Source organism: Cydia fagiglandana, chromosome 22 (assembly GCF_963556715.1).
Source record: "Cydia fagiglandana chromosome 22, ilCydFagi1.1, whole genome shotgun sequence".
Taxonomy (NCBI): Eukaryota; Metazoa; Arthropoda; class Insecta; order Lepidoptera; family Tortricidae; genus Cydia; species Cydia fagiglandana.
The window spans coordinates 5327538-5349426 of NC_085953.1; the positions used below are offsets into that span (position 1 = coordinate 5327538).

The 21889-nt window shown below is 37.6% G+C and overlaps 1 protein-coding gene across 1 annotated transcript in view; it reads right to left on the bottom strand.

Moving 5' to 3' along the window:
* The window catches only part of LOC134675428 (dihydropyrimidinase 1), a 181309-nt gene extending 159950 nt beyond the window's left edge, over nucleotides 1-21359 (bottom strand). The window contains exons 1-2 of the mRNA XM_063533691.1: nucleotides 20961-21359; nucleotides 10667-10761 (exon numbers count right to left, since the gene is read on the bottom strand). Of these exons, the coding sequence (XP_063389761.1) occupies nucleotides 10667-10761; nucleotides 20961-21005 (140 nt within the window). The 5' untranslated portion in view covers nucleotides 21006-21359. The remainder of the gene's footprint in view (nucleotides 1-10666; nucleotides 10762-20960) is intronic.
* Nucleotides 21360-21889: the final 530 nt, after the last annotated feature.

A 21889-nucleotide genomic window follows, 5' to 3' on the forward strand; every position in this document is an offset into this window, starting at 1 on the left:
CGCAGTCATTTGCTCTCACAATACTCGTACATTATCATGGCATGAACATTATACACATAGTACACCTCTACTGGCAAACTATAAAATATTTTTACTCGCAGTAGCTCGTGAGCCAGGAAAGGATTTCCATAACTAATAGCATCATGGGTGATATACTTGTAAAGTGGTTAAGGGCGATGTGTTACCTCGTGGACGTCAGCTGCCGCTCCAATGATAGGTTAAGGAACGGTTAGCCACCCAAATATGTAAAAAAAATTGTCAACGCATCCTGATTGTAACTTTGTCAGATGATAGTTTAGATAGCACCCCCGCATTTTTGACATCATCAGTTGCATGTTGCATGAAATAATTGCTCTAAACTCGGTCTAGAGGATTCCTAGTCTATGTAATTAGCCTACCTACTTGTCCAAACAAAGGTAGATATTAACACGCTATTGAACTTGGTTTCAGATTCTCATTTTGCAGATGTTTTTGCTCTGTTAGGCAAAAATGAAGATCATGATTTTGGATAAGTGTTGGAATAGTCGCTATATTTCTTGTCTTCATCTTCATATATATACAGGGTGATCAATCCAAATGGGTCAGTATGGAGAAGTCAGAAACTATAAGAGATAGCGAAATCTGTTCTTAGGAACCATGGCTTCGATTTTAGATTTAATAATAATGGCATTCAATTTTTTTTTTAATCTATCATACATAACCGGGATTCGAACCTGGTCAATATTCTTGTTGTTTGTTTGTATGGCAACTTTTAAACGATGCGTGATAGGTGAAGGGTGCTCGACCAAATATCATAGAGGGCCCCGAGACAAAACAAACTACATTAAAAAAAATTCAAAATGGCCGACTTATTTTAATTTTTTCAAGTTGGTTCGAGCGCGCTGAGATTTGGCATGCGGCGAGCCTGGGGGCCCAAGATTACCATGTCAAAAAAAAATTTAGAAAAATCCAAAATGGCGGCGGACACGGGCAAAGTCAAATTTCCAAGTAGGTTAAGCGAGCCCGAAGGGCGAGTTTCAGGCCGGGAGGCCGAAGACCGACCCCGGCGGAGGGCCGAAGGCCCGGAGCCTCCACCCCGACTCCCAAAACGCGGCTCCCAATAGGAAAATTGTTGGGTCATGTTTAAGCTCCAACTTCCCCCTTTCGTGTGACGCTTCGGGCCTTCGGCCCTACGCGGAGCTCGGCCTCGCGTTTTGGGAGTCGGGGTGGAGGCTCCGGGCCTTCGGCCCTCCGCCGGGGTCGGCCTTCGGCCTCCCGGCCTGGAGCTCGCCCTTCGGGCTCGCTTAACCTACTTGGAAATTTGACTTTGCCCGTGTCCGCCACCATTATGGATTTTTCCAAAAATTTTTTTTGACATGGTAATCTTGGGCCTCCAGGCTCGCCACATGCCAAATCTCAGCGCGCTCGGACCAACTTGAAAAAATTAAAAAATAGTCGGCCATTTTGAATTTTTTTTAATGTAGTTTGTTTTGTCTCGGGGCCCTCTATGATATTTGGTCGAGCACCCCCCACCTATCACGCATCGTTTAAAAGTTGCCATACAAACAAACAACAAGAATATTGACCAGGTTCGAATCCCGGTTATGTATGATAGATTTAAAAAAAAATTGAATGCTATTATTATTAAATCGAAAATCGAAGCCATGGTTCCTAAGAACAGATTTCGCTATCTCTCATAGTTTCCGACTTCTCCATACTGACCCATTTGGATTGATCACCCTGTATAGTCACGAATAACTATTAACGAATATACTGTGATTTATGATTTACTCTGTATAATTTTAGATTCGAGTAGGCATAGGTAACAAGGTTTATTTGTTATGTCTAACTATACTCTAAGATGTAAATATGTAGGTCATACTAAACACTAAACTGAATTTCACATTATTGGCAGCCCTAGCGGCAATAATGAACCCGTCACTAATTAGAGCGGGCAGGTGTATGACCTGACGAGAAAATCGCAGTCATTTGCTCTCACAATACTCGTACATTATCATGGCATGAACATTATACACATAGTACACCTCTACTGGCAAACTATAAAATATTTTTACTCGCAGTAGCTCGTGAGCCAGGAAAGGATTTCCATAACTAATAGCATCATGGGTGATATACTTGTAAAGTGGTTAAGGGCGATGTGTTACCTCGTGGACGTCAGCTGCCGCTCCAATGATAGGTTAAGGAACGGTTAGCCACCCAAATATGTAAAAAAAATTGTCAACGCATCCTGATTGTAACTTTGTCAGATGATAGTTTAGATGTGAATTAAAAAAATCGTTAGCCGGTTGTATTATGGTGGAAACTTGGAAAGATCGTCAGCTGGTTATATGAAAATGTGAACAAAAAAATATTAGTCATCGCGTCTCATTTTAAATTTGTCAGATGATAGTGTAGGTATACTTATAGTTATACTGTGTTTGCCAGACTATAATTAAAAGTGGCAACCCTATTCGCCGGGAACAATGAAGACGTCACTAATTGGAGCGGGCAGGTGCTTGACCCGCATTGTGTAACACGCACACAAGCAAGCACACGCACACACATATACATATAGGTAGATACCTATCAACATAGCAAACGCGACGCGTGAGAACTTTGCATTGTGGAAAAGAGAAATTGCGTGGGTTTTGTGAATAGCGAGAGTACAGGTACGTTGTGCATAATTATTTTCCTTAGTATTTTCACGAAAACGTACGGACGTGTCTTGCTATTTCAGTCAGCCTCGGTACAAAATGGCTGCGTCCCTTGGAGTGGCCGGCGCTGGCCCATCGTGTAGAGGAGCCTTTCGATGCTGACTGTACATACCTTCTATCACGTTTCCTATGGCACGGCATGTATGGCTAGTACTTACGACTCCCCCTCTAGTCTATGATAGTGCTCATGTCAAGTTGTCAACTAGACTAGATAATGAATAGCATTATATTGTTCGTAACGGCTGTCCCGGTTCGCTGCCGGATAAACAAAGTAGCTGTAAACATAATAGTTTCAACTTTAGGGATATCAGGGCTGCCTCTAGTTTGAAATATCCAATTCCGCATTATGTCTGATAGTGCTCATGTCAAGTTGTGAAGTAGACTATGTAGATAATGAATAGCATTATATTGTTCCTAACGACTGTCCCGGTTCGCTGCCGGGTAAACAAAGTAGCTGTAAACATAATAGTTTCAACTTTAGGGATGTCAGGGCTGGCACTTATCTGAAAAAGGTATGTATTTTTATTCTTACATAAAAATTGGCGGCAGGGAAAAGCGACTTGCAAATCCGATGATTTATAAATTTAGACAATGTCAGTTATATTTGTGTTTTCAAATTGGTAAGTATATTTTATTTATTACTGTGTTGTGGGACTTGTGGGTCATTTGTGGCCGCTAGATTGACGTAGGTAAAGTGATTATAAATAATATCTAATACCAATTAACATTACGAACTCATCAATGAACAATAAACGTGAATTCGAGTTTGTAACTGAGGTGATGAATTTTTAAGTAATTTTTTTATACATAGTGTCCTCGTCGTGGCAAGGGTATCAACCACAATAAAGATTACATGTGGGAACCAATTTATGTCCTGCAGATGCATCGCCGCATCGTTAAAATAAACTTATTCCGTAAGGTGACACTGCATAAATTTTCTTCAAAGGCTGCAAAATGGCGCTGGAGTATCTTAAAATTGTCCATGTTTTATTGACACCTCTGCACTAATATCAAGTAATACAGTTTAATTTAAGTAGGTACATTGCACAATATTCATTAAAGGGACGGATCTTTTTCAGCTTTGCAATATAGAAACAAACTATTTTCGCTTTTAAAGCAACATCGAAAAAAAACCATAGTATTTTTATACAAACACGACACGTACTTACTTAATCGACAACCCTAGATAACAACCGTTATAAATGTAATAATTTGTATGCAATTTGGTACGCTATGGTGCCCAAATACGGCCAAGAATGCAACGCGACGTTATACAACCGAGAACGGATTTATAGGGTTGTACAACTTTACTGGCAATTAAAATTGTTTTATTGAATGGCCATTTAATGTCCAATTATAATGCTAAAATTGTTTAAATTTTATAATAGATCAGTTTTAGTTCGATTTCATTTTTAGTAATGAAGGAAATTACTCAAATGTAAACCTAGTTCATAAATTCTTATGACATACATTGATTTCTAACTATTATGATTTTAAAATGTAGATCAATGTATAATTGATTGTGGATTTTGGAGAACGTGTATGTGATGTGTGTTTTATAACTTCTGCAGAACCAATAAAGGACCACCCACACACCACATGTGAATTTTAAAATTCTTAAAAAGCAGTAGACCGCGCGTCGTAAACATAGTTTATAAAATCATACAATTCATACATTTTTGAAAGATTTTTGCAAGTGAATGATGAGATGACGGGCGAGAGAGAGGTATGGAAGAAAAAGACATACTTCGCCGACCCCAAATGAATGGGATAAGGGCAAGCGAATGATGATGATGATGATGACAATTCATACATTTTTGGCACCAGTTGCACCAACTACAATTTTAATTTTCTGTGGTACGGTCAGCCAAAAAAGTGGTTTACCACTTTTCGACTTTATCAATCAGATGATAGAGTCGAAAAGTGGTAGACCACTTTCTTGGCTGACTGTACATACCTAAATTTCCTTCGTGAAATAAAAATCTATCCTTCTGTGATCTTTTATGTTAGAGTCGGTTAAACACATTGACGTGTTAGTACTTTAATTGCATAACAGAAAAAAGCATTTAATTGAATATGAACTGTAAGCACTGTAGCGGCCTTGTTAAGCTGGCCACTGACGAGTTCCAGTTCGAATCGAGAGACAGTTCAAATAGCGTAGCTGCATTCCAAAATCGGTCCGTGAATGTCAAAAACGTACAATGTTTTATACTTATTAGGATGCCGTCCATTTGGATGAATCCATTGTAACGGCATCCATTTGGAAGGCTCGTCAGTGGCCTGCTTTAAAGTAATATCAAGATTGGACTGCATGGACTGGTTGGACGGCAAGGCATACTAATGCATCAATCCTGTACTAACCCATACTTACTCTCATATATGCCAACAACGCATACTTACTCTCATATTTCGGACACACAAGTGACTAGTTTTTACGAACTCGATTGCCATCTGACCTTCCAATCCCGAAGGGAAACTAGGCCTTAATGGGATCAGTCCAGCTTCCTCAGAATGTTTTCCTTCACCGAAAACGCCTTGTAAATATCAAACGATATTTCGAACATATTTCGAAATTAAGGGGAGAGGCCTTTGCCCAGTAGTGGGACACTCAAATAGGCTATTAAAAAAAAAATCGAACATAAGTTCCGAAAAACTCTTTGGTACGAGCCGGGGTTTGAACCCGCGACCTCCGAATTTAAAGTCACACGCTCTTAACGCTAGGCCACCAGCGTGCAGCGCTTACTCGTATTCACTCTTTATGGAAGCCAAAGCAGGCGTGGCTCACTCCGCGATTTCGTCGCTTTGCTACAGGTAGCTAAAAGTACATCCGTTCGAACCCAATTTTGGGGTTTGCCATAAGCCGCGCGTGGCGCTGTCGCCACCTATCGGTCATATCTGTGCTGATCGTGACAGACGCGTTTTGTTAGAGAGTGAGTCTTCTGTACCTAGTACTATTATTTGTTCTGTGGCAAAAGTTAATAAAGAAAGTTTTTCGACTACTAAATATATAACTAGGTCATTTAAAATTAACTATCAACTTTGTTTCCCCTAAGTATCTACGCTGTAGTTATGTCCATCAAATATGTACTCGTAAGCGTGACTAAGAGTTCCACAGTTCCGTCATACACTAATAGACAATTAAAACTATCAGGATATGCAAAGTCGCGTGCACTTACATGTTAATTAGACTTGTTGGTGGAGTTGGTTGTTTTTTATAGCATCATGAATGAATTTTAATCGAAATTACTGACATGCGGTCGCAAGCTCGCAATCCACAAAGTACATAGTTAAAATTCACTTGTGCTGTCAAATACGTAGTCTAGGCGTAGTAGTAGATCTAGACCAGGGGGTTCTAGATCTACTGAGTTTGATTTCTGAAACTCTCTTGGCTGTAAAAAAATATAGTGAGCCCTTTAACCCGACAAAAATCTTCAGGTTTTCAATGATTCACATTCCGCATCTAGACAAAGTTTTACAATAAATAATATTCAAGTTTACAAAGAACCATCACTGAGTTCTTTTAAAAGCCATACCTACATAATTCTTTAAGTTTTTGCTATCAAAACACACTCCTCACAAAAGACCAAAATTCTCGTTATAAGTAGATATTTAAGTGCGTCAGGAAAAACTGTGACTTTCTAGTAAATGTAACCCTACATGAAAAACCCTAAGTCATAATTAATTTATCACGTTTGGGTGTTCAGCGGGCGTATTATGGATGGCTTTATCCACGTGATAAAATAAGGGTCGGTTGCAGCAAACTGTTCATATCGTTAGAGTTCGCTAAATTTTTATGTAGGTATGGAAAGTTTCATAGTAAAGGGCCGGGGCGCGCCGGCCGACGTTTATCAGTCTGTCAAATGTGGTTGGTGCAACTGGCCCTATGTGTCACTATTTAACACCGCGTTACAGAAAGTGACGGATACCTTTTTGTCACGCTGTCACGTAGACAAAAACGACAATCATATCCGTGCTGAAGCCGTATCAAGGTCCCATTTTTACCATCTGTCATGCCATGCGTCTCTTTTGCACTTATATATTTCTTAGAACGTGACAGGCATGATGACAAATGATAAAGAGCCGTCCATCTTAGCCCTACAGTTACAGTTATGATCTCATAAATAAAAATAATCGTAATCCCCTTTCCATTAAAGTGGCTAGAAATTCTGTCACTCCGTCACACGCTAACGGTTTACAAGTGGTTATTACGAGGATATGCATGTTTGCGTGTAAGAAGTGTTAATTAAACAGGGTGTATAAACATGTCGATATACGATAAATGATATCTGATAAGATAGGTATAATTGATTGTGATTACAGTGAACACTCAAAGGTTCTGTCTGTCTGTATCTCACCTCACATGCTTAAGGGGCCCACTGATTAACAGTCCGCCGGACGGTATCGGCCTGTCAGTTAGAACAAAATTTTGACAGTTCCGAACAACTGACAGGCCGATACCGTCCGGCGGACTGTTAACCAGTGGGCCCCCTAATACGTGGGCCATACTGAAAGTTTCGGGATTCTGATATATGAGACGACTTATTTTTTCTAAGTGGCCAGTTCCAGGATTTTTTTGTATACCCTAAGTACCGCTGAATCAAAGAGTGAAATCTGGTCTGGAGATAGTTTGAGTCCCGAGGAGGGTATTGGGTAATTTTTATATCAAAATCACTGTTTTCTTCGCTTCTAAGTCTTGTTTGTACAGTGTACACTCGGAGTAATTAACAATGGAGCCGCCATTAACAGGCGTTCTCCTCTGTCGAAAATAGGCGGCCAATAGTCAACCACATGTCAACCATATGTATGGACTGACGTTTATCTGACATGACGTACCTATACATTTAATGTGCCCCTCCCCCGCAAAAAACGGCAGACTATTTTGTACCGAAAATTTTAGACATGGCGTCTCCGTTGGTTATATCCTCCTCTAAGAGCGTACACGTTCTCCATTTACAGAAGGTCGGTACAGTAGGAGGAGCGAACTGTTGCTTTCTGACTGTTGTGGGGCCGATTTGGATTTTGAAATAGACATCTATTAGATATCTTTTAGACATCACCAAGATACGATAACGATATGTTTAAGATCTAACCTGTCAATTTGACATTTGCTCGGTTCTGGAGATACTCTTGAACGATTTCCACAGGATATGACTTAGAGATCCAATTCACATCTAATAATCTTGCGCTATCTAACGTAAAAGTGACATTGGTTGCCCGAATTGCGCTGCAAAAGAGAACTAGTTGATATCTAAACTATAATAACGTATCTAGAATGGATCTAGTACGTGTCGTCACTTCTGAATATCTTGAAGTTCGAATACGGCAGTAATTTTTTCTAAGTGGCCAGTTCCAGGAATTTTTTGTACGCCATAAGTACCGCTGAAACAAAGAGTGAAATCTGGTCTGGAGATAGTTTGAGTCCCGAGGAGGGTATTGGGTAATTTTTATATCAAAATCAGTGTTTTCTTCGCTTCTGTCTTGTTTGTACACGTTCTCCATTTACAGAAGGTCGGTAGCAGGAGGAGCGAAGGTCTTCCTGTCCAGACCGTGTCTGAGCGACGTACGTATACAAATACCAGAGTCGAATTTAAACTGTTGTGAGACATACTAATAATACAGTAAAATTATACATTTTGCGTTTGCGTCAAATCCGGTAGTACTGATTTTTTGCAGGCATGTTTATGATGTTGGCCCAATGAATAATCCAATTAAGTTTGTGACCTCGGGCGCCGAACGCAACTTTGTCAAAAATCGAATAAACCGCAATTTTTTTTAGATTTTTGCGATTATAACCCTAAAGTACTAGTTTTTGATAGTAACTTCCTAGGGCGTTTTTAAAGTAGACTAAATTTGCTACAATAAGACACTAGAATTGTCTCTGTACATCTAATATTTTCCGAGGTAAAGCCTTTCAAAATTTCATAATTTTATTCAGTTCTTAGGTATAATATAAGGGTTAGGTAGGTAATTTATATGGAATACATCACCGCCACGTTCTACAAAATATTTATTTTCCAATAAAAAAATTATAAAATTTTGAAAGGCTTTATCTCGGAAAATATTAGATGTACAGAGACAATTCTAGTGTCTTATTGTAGCAAATTTAGTCTACTTTAAAAACGCCCTAGGAAGTTACTATCAAAAACTAGTACTTTAGGGTTATAATCGCAAAAATCTAAAAAAAATTGCGGTTTATTCAATTTTTGACAAAGTTGCGTTCGGCGCCCGAGGTCACAAACTTGGATTATTCATTGGGCCAACATCATAAACATGCCTGCAAAAAATCAGAACTACCGGATTTGACGCAAAAGAGCCAGGTTACAAAATTCGACAAAGTTACTGGATTATAACATTACCATTGAATAATTTTACGGTCTACACTCACTTGTTTTTAGTCACTCGCGCGAAAACAACAAAACAAGTGAGTCTAAACCGTAAAATTATTCAAAATACCAGAGTTTTTGCCATGACGGTCTTAACAAAACCAAAAATTTTATATGACGGTCTTCTCCAGATTGAGCTTATAGAAAATACAAAAGATTCTCGAAGTATTCATAAGCCAATGAAAACAATATATATTACCGTTTCGGACAATAGATGATTTCATTTCATAAACAAAATCATAATATTCATGTTGCGTTCACAACACACCCGACTCGCTGTCAAAAAAGAAATACAGTGGTCAAAAACATGTATACGGACAAAGTGCTCAAAAACATGTATACGGACAAAGTGCTCAAAAATATGTATACAAAATTCCAAATTGGTTACCCTTTCGTACGCTTTGATTGTATTATTGAACATAACCTCAAAAAATAAAAAATATATTTTCGTGGTAACTATTGATTTCCTAACTTTGGGGATGGGTTCGCGGGGGGTGGGGTCCTACTCCCTCCCCCCCTCCCTATAATGCGTAATTCAAATGCAACCCCATAATTTTATGTTGAAACAAGTTTTAAATAAATACCTACGTAGATGAAAAAATACAATCTTGCCTTTTATCAAATCGCATAATTTTTTGAGAAATTTGCGAAGTAAGTTATCCAAATATCGGTTACAAATAAGATCACAGTTATAAACCCTGGCAGGGTTCAATACATAATAATATCGGTATTTAACTAAACATAAGACAAACTTTATTTCATTTACGCGAGCGGAGCTGCGGGCCCGTCTAGTCATACAATAGACAGGTTATGTTACATCCTTATACCATTTATTACCATGTCAAATTGTTTGCGTCTATTATAGTCTACTCACATTTCCACAAAAAGCCGATAAGTTCTCGTATTCACTTTCGTTTTAAAAGTGAATTAGCGTGTCACGCGATGTATTTATGTATGGATTATGTATGAGGCCGGACGGAAGGCGGCTCAACTTTTAATTTACCGATGTGGAGTATTTCCTTGACAAATTGGTCCGGGGTGTTATAATTATGTTAATTATGTCATGTGTGGTTCCATGGGATAGTTGTTTAATGATGAATTTGTATCGGTATAAGGAAACTTTGGCATTCATTTTCAAATTGTTATCGACTGTGGTTGTTGATGTTAAAGCAACGCTTTTTTTATAATCGCTAATATAGAAAAATATATAAAAGTAGCCCAGAAAGCGAATAAATATTTATTTCTAATTAATTTTTATTTCATTTTGTTATTTCTTTATTCAAAAAAGATCAGTGAGGAGACCTTTTCATAGGCCTCTGGGCGGCTAGACTACCTAGAGGTCCTAGCCCAATTTTATCCGGCCCTCCGCCCGTTCTTCGAAGACGCGGGTGATCTGGGCTATAACCTGCATCTTTCTTTGTCACTCTTATTACGCCTTCATTGGAGTAAAAGAGAAAGGTCCCCGCAATTTGCAAACTTCGGTTTTCGCGGTAGCTCGTCTGAGCCAGCAGGATTCAAAGTCAGCAGTTTGTTGACAAAAGAAGATCTCCATACAGAGTGCTGGTGTAACAATGAATGGCATGAACTCACTTGATGATGCCATCCTCGATGTAGACATCGGCATCTTCCATTCCGTCATCGTTGACGACACGCCCATTCTTGATCAGCAGTCGGTTCTGGGAGCTCTGGAACAATCATCATCACCATGTTAGTATAGCAAAAAATCATTGCTCTTAGCTTCAATAACCACGGAGGAAACAGTCGAGTACGTTTGTATGGAGGAATGACCACTCCTGTTGGCTCTTAAAGGAATTCAAGTGCGACACACAGCACGAAATGGCAATCACTTCTCGCTAAGAAGGGGACTGTATTTTAAACACACATAAGCGACGTTGCTAAATTTAATAAAAAAAACCGGGCAAGTGCGAGTCGGACTCGCGCACGAAGGGTTCCGTACCACAATGCAAAAAAAGACAAAAAAAAGCAAACAAAAAACGGTCACCCATCCAAGTACTGACCACTCCCGACGTTGCTTAACTTTGGTCAAAAATCACGTTTGTTGTATGGGAGCCCCATTTAAATCTTTATTTTATTCTGTTTTTAGTATTTGTTTTTAGTGCTATGACAGCGGCAACAGAAATACATCATCTGTGAAAATTTCAACTATCTAGCTATCACGCTTCGTGAGATACAGCCTGGTGACAGACGGACGGACGGACGGACAGCGAAGTCTTAGTAATAGGGTCCCGTTTTACCCTTTGGGTACGGAACCCTAAAAAGTGTACCTACTAATCGGTAGAAAATGGCAGATGTGATTGTTCGTACATATACTTACTTCTAAACTGTCAACATCATAGATACATAGTATTTATGTAGGTATAAGTATAGTTAACCAGAGAGAAAAGATTAGGTAATAGATTAATGGACTTTCATAAAATTTATTCTGGAACTCTTTTCGGGTGACTAAACTCTTACATCCAAGCCATCTATGAAATATTTTCAACATCTGCAGTTATACCCGTACGTTTTAAGGATAATAATAATAACACATTTCATCATCAACATTATCATCTCAGCCATAAGACGTCCACTGCTCAACATTAGGCCTCCCCCTTGGGCCTCCATACGTGCCGGTTGGAAGCGACCCGCATCCAGCGTCTTCCGGCGACCTTAACAAGGTCGTCTGTCCATCTTGTGGGTGGACGTCCTACGCTGCGCTTGCTAGTGACATTTAATTGATTTAATCAATAAATAATTGTATTATATAGGGTATAATCAATTAACTATAATCAGCTAAAAGGCTCTATTCTCACGCGTTTCTTGCGCACAAAAGTGCACCTAACACCTCAGTATCTCTTTATTAGTCATCGTGACACCAAATTGAAAACGTGCCTTATCGCATATTTATCACAACAGATGCTTCAACAACTCTCGAGCATGTAGTTTATCAACAATCTCAAGCGCTCGTCCATATCCGTTCTTTGTTGCAATTTTTAGCGTCATCTTCATCTGAACAAAATTCCAAACATTTGGTGTGAGAGATGCAGTATTTATTAGTTAATGAAATAAGGTGGTGGTACTGGTGCTTGACGCGGTCCCAGTACATGTTATCTTGAAACTTAAGTCATTGGCAATAGAGGTGACAACAGGGTGTCATTATCATCATCAGGGTATTAGCATGTCGAGCACTAGTACCACCACCTTAATGCTTCTTCTTAATAATGAAGAGTTTGAAAGGACCTTCAAATCAAGAGTGAACAGGCACCTTCTGGGCGAGCTCGCTCCATCGTAGGCCACGTCTACGCCTCGGCTAGTCTGTGGCCATGAGTAAGCCCATTCATAAAAAAAAAAGAAGAGAGAATGAAAAGTTTTGTCTTCAATGTTTTTTAGAAACTTGCTAACTAGAAGCTAGCTAAAGTTTGGAGATGGGCAGAGGAAGGGGAGGTTTTGCGAGGTGGCGCGTTAAGGTAGACGTCCACAGTATTCTTAGTAGGTTTGTATTCTTTGTATAGAAAGTCACACAAGTGCGTCCACTGATCGGCCTGTCATAAACTTGTCATAAACTTAGCAAGAGAAATATCTGTTTTTTTTCCGATATGATAAAGTTTTTTTTAATAATACAATGATGGTGGCAAACAGGAATACGGCCCGCCCGATGGTAAGCGGTAACCGTAGCCCATGGATGCATGTGACGTCAGCAACAGTGATTTTACAATTCGTCGCACCTGTCACGTTGGTGAAACCTGATCAGTCTATTTCATAGTCCCTAAGCTGGCCTGGGCTCTTCAACTGCTTTTAAGTAGACCCGTTTGCGTAAGTAAATATACTAAATATGTGTACAAAACGCGAGAGTTTAAAGTTTTATATTGCTTTTAAGAGTATTAAGTAGGTTTTTGGCAAATTTAGTTCTATAAACATTCGCAAAATCTCTCATCCACATCCGTTATCAAGAATGTCTTTTGGCTGTCTGTTTTATCGGCGGCTGAAGAAACCACAAACGTTTTATTGACTTGTTAACGATCCGAAAAATGCTTCATCGTAAATAAGAGCATCGTTGAAAAAATAAATTTATAAATCATTAATTTTATTTGGTATATAATTCCATTATTAAAGAAAAGGACTTTACATGCCTAGGTTATAACAGGGGTTGCCTACTTCGTACTATTCAACGGCCTCGTTTACTCTTGGCCACTAACGAACGATTGTGGAGACTTAGGGTAACATTCCATTTCCGACCACAGCTGACTACTAGTACGAACGCGTCGGTGTTATTGCCAATTTCCATAGTAAAATGAATAGTGCTGCTGTCGTTGGAAATGGATTGTCACCTTTACCTTGGCTTCTTGTTTTGTATATAGTTTATCAACATTCGCAAAATCTCAAGCACTTGGTTATCAGGACCCATTGTTGCCATTTTTATCGGCGTCTTGAGGAATTTCAAACGCTTCATTTGATGTGATAAGTCGGATAAGAGATGAAACATCAAATAAAAATGCGTCTACGTAAATGTTAATTTGATCAATCAATAAGTGAGCGTTTGTTTTATTTTTTGCCATTTTATACATATATTGTAACCTTTTTTGCCACTTTTGTGTTATTTCTAGTCAGGATCGCGAGCCCTTTTCATCCTTATAGGAGAAAAAAAGTGTCCTAAAATTTCCATAAATTTTTCAAACTTTCCTTTTTGTTACCGCCATACAAAGTGTATGGGGAAATGGTAACACAATAGGAAAAAAACTCTGGGACATTTTTTTATCCCATTAGGATCGAAAGAGCTCGTGATTCTGAGTAGAAATAACACAAAAGTAGCAAAAAAGGTCACAATAAATAAAAATGGCAAAAAATAAAAGAAACGCTCAAGTAGTTCATGGCATGCTTGTCAAACTTGTGGAGTTCCACAGGAATATTATTTGCAATGTTATCCAGGAGGATATAATGAGTCTACTAGCTACCTAAATTAGCTGTGCAGCTCGAGTAAGCAATAAGTAACCTTTAAAAGAAAATGAGGATTTTTTTAAAATTTTTGATCCTTCTTTAATAATTCTATAAGAGATCCAAACCCCATTAGAATATGTTTTTTGAGGACTTATGACTGATTTTTGCTGTTTCTGAGTATAAAAATAAATATGCACCTAAAATAGCACAACTTTACATTTCTACACAGTAGGTACAGTCAGCATCAGATATACCTGAGCGGGTAAGGTGTCCAAGAAAACATATACACTTCAATCGTCACAAAAATAAGGACATCTAAGTTGTCATTTTAGCATAGGCTTTCAGTTCGTCACATATATCTTAACTTCTGAGTTTTTCTTTAACACATACACCCTTATTTAATCACAATGACAATAACGGTTAGAAACTCAGTGGTAACTAAGCACTCAAATTCAAGCTGCTGTCATTAATGGAATGCCAAGGAATGGAATTCCTTGCCGGCGTCTATATTTCCGTGCTCTTATAACCCGGCAACCTTCAAATCAAGAGTGAACAGGCACCTTCTGGGCGAGCTCGCTCCATCGTAGGCCACGTCTACGCCTCGGCTAGTCTGTGGCCATGAGTAAACCCATGCATAATAAAAAAAAAAAAAATACCTACACGCACTGCCAATCACGTACGTCAGCAGCCAGGGTGCCACCAGTTGCTAAGCAGTTGTTATTTCAATGGTAACTAAGCATCAACATTTTATCTGTTTAACTTTTAAAAAAATACTGTAGCAGCTACGAATTGACACCTCCTTTCTTAAAGAAATATTTTATCGTCAAGTGTCAAACTAGAATTTTTAGTCGCTATTGGCGACATGTTTCGGGCCCGTCGGGGGTCCTTCCTCAGGCTCGAGTGCTCGCGGCGGCTGCAACTCGTGCACTGATCGCGCCGCTCGCCTCATCGCTCGTCGCTCATCGCCCCCGCTCTGTCAGCGCGCGCGCAACGAGCGATGAGGCGAGCGGCGCGATCAGTGCACGAGTTGCAGCCGCCGCGAGCACTCGAGCCTGAGGAAGGACCCCCGACGGGCCCGAAACATGTCGCCAATAGCGACTAAAAATTCAAGTGAGTGAAACCGTTGTCGTATAAACAATTTAAAATATGTCTCACGAAAGTTTAATATCGATTAAGTGTCAAACTTAGACAATAAATAAGTTAGATAGGTGGAAACCGGTCTGTTTTGAAAAAAGTCGTCGACATCTCTTCTAAATACCTAAAACTGATATGGATGTGTTCCTCGTGATCTCTAGAATACGAATTGACCGGTTTTAGTTTATTGAGGGGGGGACGGGTCGAAAAAAAGGGGGGCAAAGATGGCGGCCGACCATCATTGATATTTGTTCACATCTTGAGTCCTATGGGACCGATCGGTTCGTGTGAGGTGTTGTTTGAAAGAGTATTAAACGTGCTATTATTGGTTCATAATAACCGTAATCATAACTGTAGTCGTTTACAAAATATTTTAAAATACTTGATTTTTTACCGTGCATGGATGGCATAAGTTCTGATTAAATATGCGTCTAACTCAATAAATTATAACTATACCGCAATTATTTTATTGCAAAATATACGAGACATTTCATTAGCTTACCAAAAACATAAGTTTTATTGGTGTATGATATTATATAACCAAGTAATAACGAATTTTGTTAAGCATGGGTCACTACGCACAGTCACGTAAATGGCGGGCGACCGACGTCAATTTTTCATTATTTATCGGGTTCTAATTTATTGATCAATTGGTGATAGGCACCATTTGAAAGGTTATTAAACGTACTATAATTGATTTCTAATAACTATAGTCATAACTTTAGTCATTTACAAAATATTTTGAAATATATGATTTTTTTACCGTGCATGGATGGCATAAATACTGATAAAATATGCGTCTAACTCAATACATTATAACTTTACTCCAATAATATTCATACAAAATGACGTAAAATTTTATTAGCTTTCCAAAACTATAAGTTTTATTGGTATATGATATTATATTACCAAGTAATTACGAATTTCGTTCAGCATGGGTCACTAATCGCTGTCACGTAAATGGCGGGTGACCGGCGTCAACTTTTCATTATTTCTCGGGTTCTATTTTATTGATCAGTTGGTGATAGATACCATTTGAAAGAATATTAAACGTACTATAATTAGTTTCTAATAACTGTAGTCATAACTTTAGTCATTTTCAAAATAATTGAAAACATATGATTTGTTATCGTGCATGCACATGAGTACTGCTAAAATATGCTTCTAGCTCAATCAATTATAACTTTACCGCTATTAATGTACTACAAAATATACGAGCCATTTCATAAGCTTCCCAGAACCATAAGTTTTATTGGTGTATGGTATTATATTACCAAGTAATAATGAATTTTGTTCAACGTGGGTCACTGCGCACCGTCATAACTATAAATCCCAACAAACAATTAGGCGACACTTAGTACCTATTTTCTTGCCTAAAGACATTTTAGCCTGGCTCTAGAATAGCCACATATTTAGTCTTAGTTTACAGTTTACAGGCTCTGGTGACATAAAAGTTTTTAAAAGGTTCATCTAAAGATTTAAGATCTACAGTAGCTGTTTTGGGCGCTATAATGTATGTTAAGCTGCTAGTGTTATAGCTTGTAGCTCAAAGTGAATTGAACAACCTTAACATATATATATGAGTAATAATCTGCAATTTGCACTTAAAGTTCTAAACGTGCGATAAAGTCGTCTACTTATAGCTTTTTATATCGCAATCGCTACTTAACTATCTTGTATGACTTACAGTCGAACAGAGAAGTTATGAGTCACTATTATAGATCTAAGATAATGTACCTAGTTACAGACGAGCGTAATTTAAAAACCGTAGTACTCTCTAATCTCATAACTGTCAATAGAGTCATACTTATAAGCTAAAACTACAATGCCAAACGCCAACGAATCAATAAATAGGTACCAAAAACTATAAATTAGACCGCAAAATAAAATAGTAAATAAATATAGATATTTTACTCAATATTAACCTAATGTTACTATTACTATACTTAAAACCGGAATTCACGGATACTTATTGTTCACTGTTTCCAAAATTAATTGTGGTAGACCATAAATAAAAATATATTGCATTGAAATAAATTTGCAAAGAATCAGAGGCCCTTTAAAATGTTGTTTTAATAATACACATATGTACCTAGTTATTGACAGTATAATTTATTTCGCCAAAATATCCGTAGATAAGGCCGGCATCAGTGCACTAAAATAATTACTTGTTTTTATTTACTCGCCATTAGATTTTACTTCAAGTTATCAGATTGTAAGCTTACAAAAATGCAACGAAAGTAGATAGTGGCAAAGAAAAATAATGTGCAATTACCTTCTTGAATGCCTATTACAAATATTGACCATAAATGCTAATTACCATCTAAAGCTGAAACTATCACCTATGTAGACCTACGCTGCTACTCAAATAGTTGGTAGTCACTTATTTTGCATCCGAGCGTGCGGCGACAAATATCCCTTTAAAGCGCCACAAGCCTCAGATCTCAAGGTGATTTTAAATTATTAATTACGGAGTGGGTTTAAACCAATATCAGCGGTCGAAAGAAACGTGTAGACGTGAGTCAAATAACAACACAGATATTAAGTACTTTATATGCACTGGTCTTGCAATCATGAAAGCTACGAACTGAACGATGTTATGAACCTAGAACTAGGCTTTTGACAAAACATACTTAAGTTACCTGTGATAAAAGGCAAAACAAACAAACCATCATTTATATCGATATTTCATAACAGAACCTCACATTTTGGATACTTACATTATAAAATGTACTGTAAAACAATAATAGAATGCTGCTGGTCTACCAGGCGCTCGCCGCGCCGTGTGTTTGCTTGCTTGCTTGGCGAAATTGGTCCTGGCATACCTACATATATGTTTATAGTTGTACGGTAACTAAACAATATTTTTGGAAAGTTAATAAATATTTAGTTGATTTTATTCTAAAAATACTATTCACGCTATATTTACTACATCATCTCTTTCTCAAATTATTTCAGTCACTAAGCAAACCTCTTAGGTAAAAATTAAACATTTTCTTTAATATTTTTAAAATGGCTAATTTTGGGCCTTAGAATTGAAATAATCGAGTATTCACAGAAAATTGAATATGCTTGCACATGGTATCCACCAAGTATCAGAAAAATAGAACCGGGAATATAATGAAAACTCAACAATGGCCGGGCTCCATTTACGTAACGGTGCACAGTACCCATGCTGAACAAAATTCATGATTACTTAGTTATACAATATTATACAGCAATAAAACTTATATTTTTGGATAGCTCATAAAATTTCCCGTATATTTTGAAAACATTTATTGCGGTAATGTTATAATCTATTGAGTTAGAAGTATGTTTTGCTAGTACTTATGTCCATGCACGGTTAAAATCATATATTTTCAATTATTTTGTAAATGACTACAGTTATGACTATGGTTATTAGAAACCAATTATAGTACGTTTAATATTCTTTCTAATAGTATCCATCACCAATTTATCAGTAAAATAGAACCTAAGAAATAATGAACAGTTGAGGTCGATCGCCCGCCATTTACGTGATGGTGCGTAGTGACCCATGCTGAACAAAATTCATTATTACTTGGTTATATAATATCATATACCAATAAAACTTATGTTTTTGGAAAGCTAATGAAATTTCTCGTATATTTTGTAATAACATTAATTGCGGTAAAGTTATAATTTATTGAGTTAGACGCATGTTTTGTCAGTACTTATGCCATCTATGCACGGTAAAAAATCATATATTTTAAATTATTTTGTAAACGACTACAGTTAAGACTACGGTTATTATGAACCAATAATAGCACGTTTAATACTCTTTCAAACGACACCTCACATGAACCGATCGGTCCCAAAGGACTCAAGATGTGAACAAATATCAATGATGGTCGGCCGCCATCTTTGCCCCCCTTTTTTTCGACCCGTCCCCCTCTCCATAAACTAAAACCGGTCAATTCGTATTCTAGAGACCACGAGGAACACATCCATACCAGTTTTAGGTATTTAGAAGAGATGTCGACGAAAATCGTGAAGGAGAGGACTTTCGTTTAAAATTCCTACACACTAAGTAGGTTTTACGAGAATGATAGGTTTTTTATTTTAACTGTCATAGGCGGCCGTTCTTCCAAATCGTAGAGCATATTATATGTTAATATATTCATTTACCTCGCTTATTGTACTAAAATATACTATATAGTACTAAAATACGATGCTCCGAATCGATCAAAGAACGAAGGAGAAAATAATAGAATTGAAACTTAACACGTTCTCTGTCCCAATCTGACATGTAAACCTTATGGCTTTGTAACAGAGGCTATAGCCGTGAAACCCATCACTGCCATGCATATACACCTACGTAATATGCTAAATGTTGACCATAGGAATGACGAATTTTGTTTTTACAACTTAGGAGAGAGAATAGAGTATACGGAGTTATATACATTATGTATCAGAACGAAAGGCTAAGAAAGAGACCAATTAATGTTTAGGTCATACTGAGCAACTTTTACTATGGGACCAACCCCGAAACCCCGGAAAAAAATTACTCTCCCATAGAAAATTTCAACATCAGACCAGCAAAATGTATGAAACTTCCAAGTATTTTTCCGCGTTTTCGGGATTGGTCCCATAGTAAAAGTTGTTCAGTATGACCTAAACATTAATGGGTCTCTTTCTTGGCCTTTCGTTCAAACTAACGTTCGTACTAACAATAAGTTCAAAGATATACAGTATGTTGATACATACTGTATATCTTTATATCTTTGAACTTATTGTTAGTATAACCAGTATAATCTAGCAGTAAACATCAAATGGCATTCCGCACAGGAGTAATCTAAGGAACGCTTACTGCGAGTTCAAACCTACAACGTCCTGTTAGAAAGTCGTACATACTCTACATGTGACATATCTTCAAAAAACATATAAACTTATGCGAAATTAATATAAAACTAGAAATTAATAATAGAAAAAAAAAGCTGTAATCTCTAGAGGTGCGTCCGACTGAGATTTGAACCCGCGGTCTCTGCTTTGAAAAGCAAACGCCTTAGTCACAAGACCACAACGTGCCTTGACAATTGGCTCTAAATTCGGCTTCAGTTAGCTTTCGCTATGTGTCACTCATTCGTTTTGATGATTCTATTCAATAAAATAAATAGTTTTCAGTAAGCTGACTGACAGGCCTCTGTCAATGGTTGAAGGGCAAAACGTGAGATAGATGTATGTGATGACAAGACTGTACTGCTTTCGATGATTGTCAAAACGTTTTACCTGAAATTAGCATAGCTATTATTCATTCAATATACGACCATACATGTATGCTTTAAACGTCTATTTTTCCATATTGTTCAGATATATTTGACACGTTGATCGCTTAGATACCAATGGTTTTTTGACAGCTAAGGTATCAATGATTTGTTGTAAGTGTAGAAATTAATGAATAGCGACTGTTAAGATATTTGTGACATGTTGAGCGCTCACAAGTAAATGCTACCATGACAGTCAACAACTTTTTGACAGTTTAAACGTTTACCTCTCTTTGAGCACCTGGAGTGTATAGCGACTTCTGCTGCTGACTGTACAAAAGGAATCCTGCGCAAAACACATGAAACATTCCGAACCGGTTTCCGATCCTTTGTCATCTTAAACACGTCCAAAGGTTACTTTAGTACACAATACCACTCAGAAAAGTAATAAAATAAATTCAACGAACGTTCAGAACAGAATAAGCCCTTAACTTTTACTGGAAACAATATACAATTCACGACCACGTCTGGGGTTATTTATAATTAAAAAACAAAAGAAAAACAAAGATATAAAATTCAAACTCGGAACTCACTTTTATATTGATCCCAGAAACGGTTTTCCCAGCGTCAACGGTCATTTTCAGAAATGGAACGTTTTAATTATTAGCGGTTGGTTATTTTTTTAATTCGCTCGGACTATGGCGTCCGCGCCACAACTCGCGGGGCTGAAACTGAAATTGTGACGCCTAAAATAGAAGGTGCGGCGTTCCCCTCGGTTTCCTTATACGCTAGAAAGAGTAGAAAGTGATAAATAGCTATCGATAAAGTTATAGACATTATCGCTGATCGCGAGATGGTGTGGATGTGGCGTTTATTTGTGGAAGCAGTGGAGTTTGAAATGAGAACGTTGTGCGAACTGTCAAATGATCAAAGAGCGGGATTTACAATCTGTTTCTGCCAGACGGATATTCTTTTTTATTGGCTTATTCATAGTTTATGGTGTTTATGCCATTTTGAACAGTACACATAGTTCAAAAATTTTAGGTTTAAGTTTAGGTTAGGCAGGTTAGGTAGTTTAGCTAATTAAAACTGTCCTCTATGGGACACCTTTCGGGGAGTTTAGGCTTCAGTTTTGGGTTTAGCGTAAGTATACCTATTTGAAATCAATTAAACATTAGATTTTAGGAAGTTGGTAAATTAAGAGCATCATAATTACTTACTACTACTACTACTACTTTATTACTACTTGTTCTCTGTTTGGCCCGAGGGTTAACTGGTAGAGAATGCCTTCTGGCATTAAGTTCGCCTTTTGTACATTTTTTTACTGTGCAATAAAGTTTAAATAAATAAATAATCTAGTATTATATACCCACCAATGGTTCAATTTATCTCCTTCCTTTTTGTCAAGTACTAATAAAGTGCCAAAAATTGTATATCAGTCATGAACCTCAAGACTTAAGACAAGACAATACAGACAAAACTTCTAAATTAAAATATCAATTGAAGGGATGTTTACAAACAC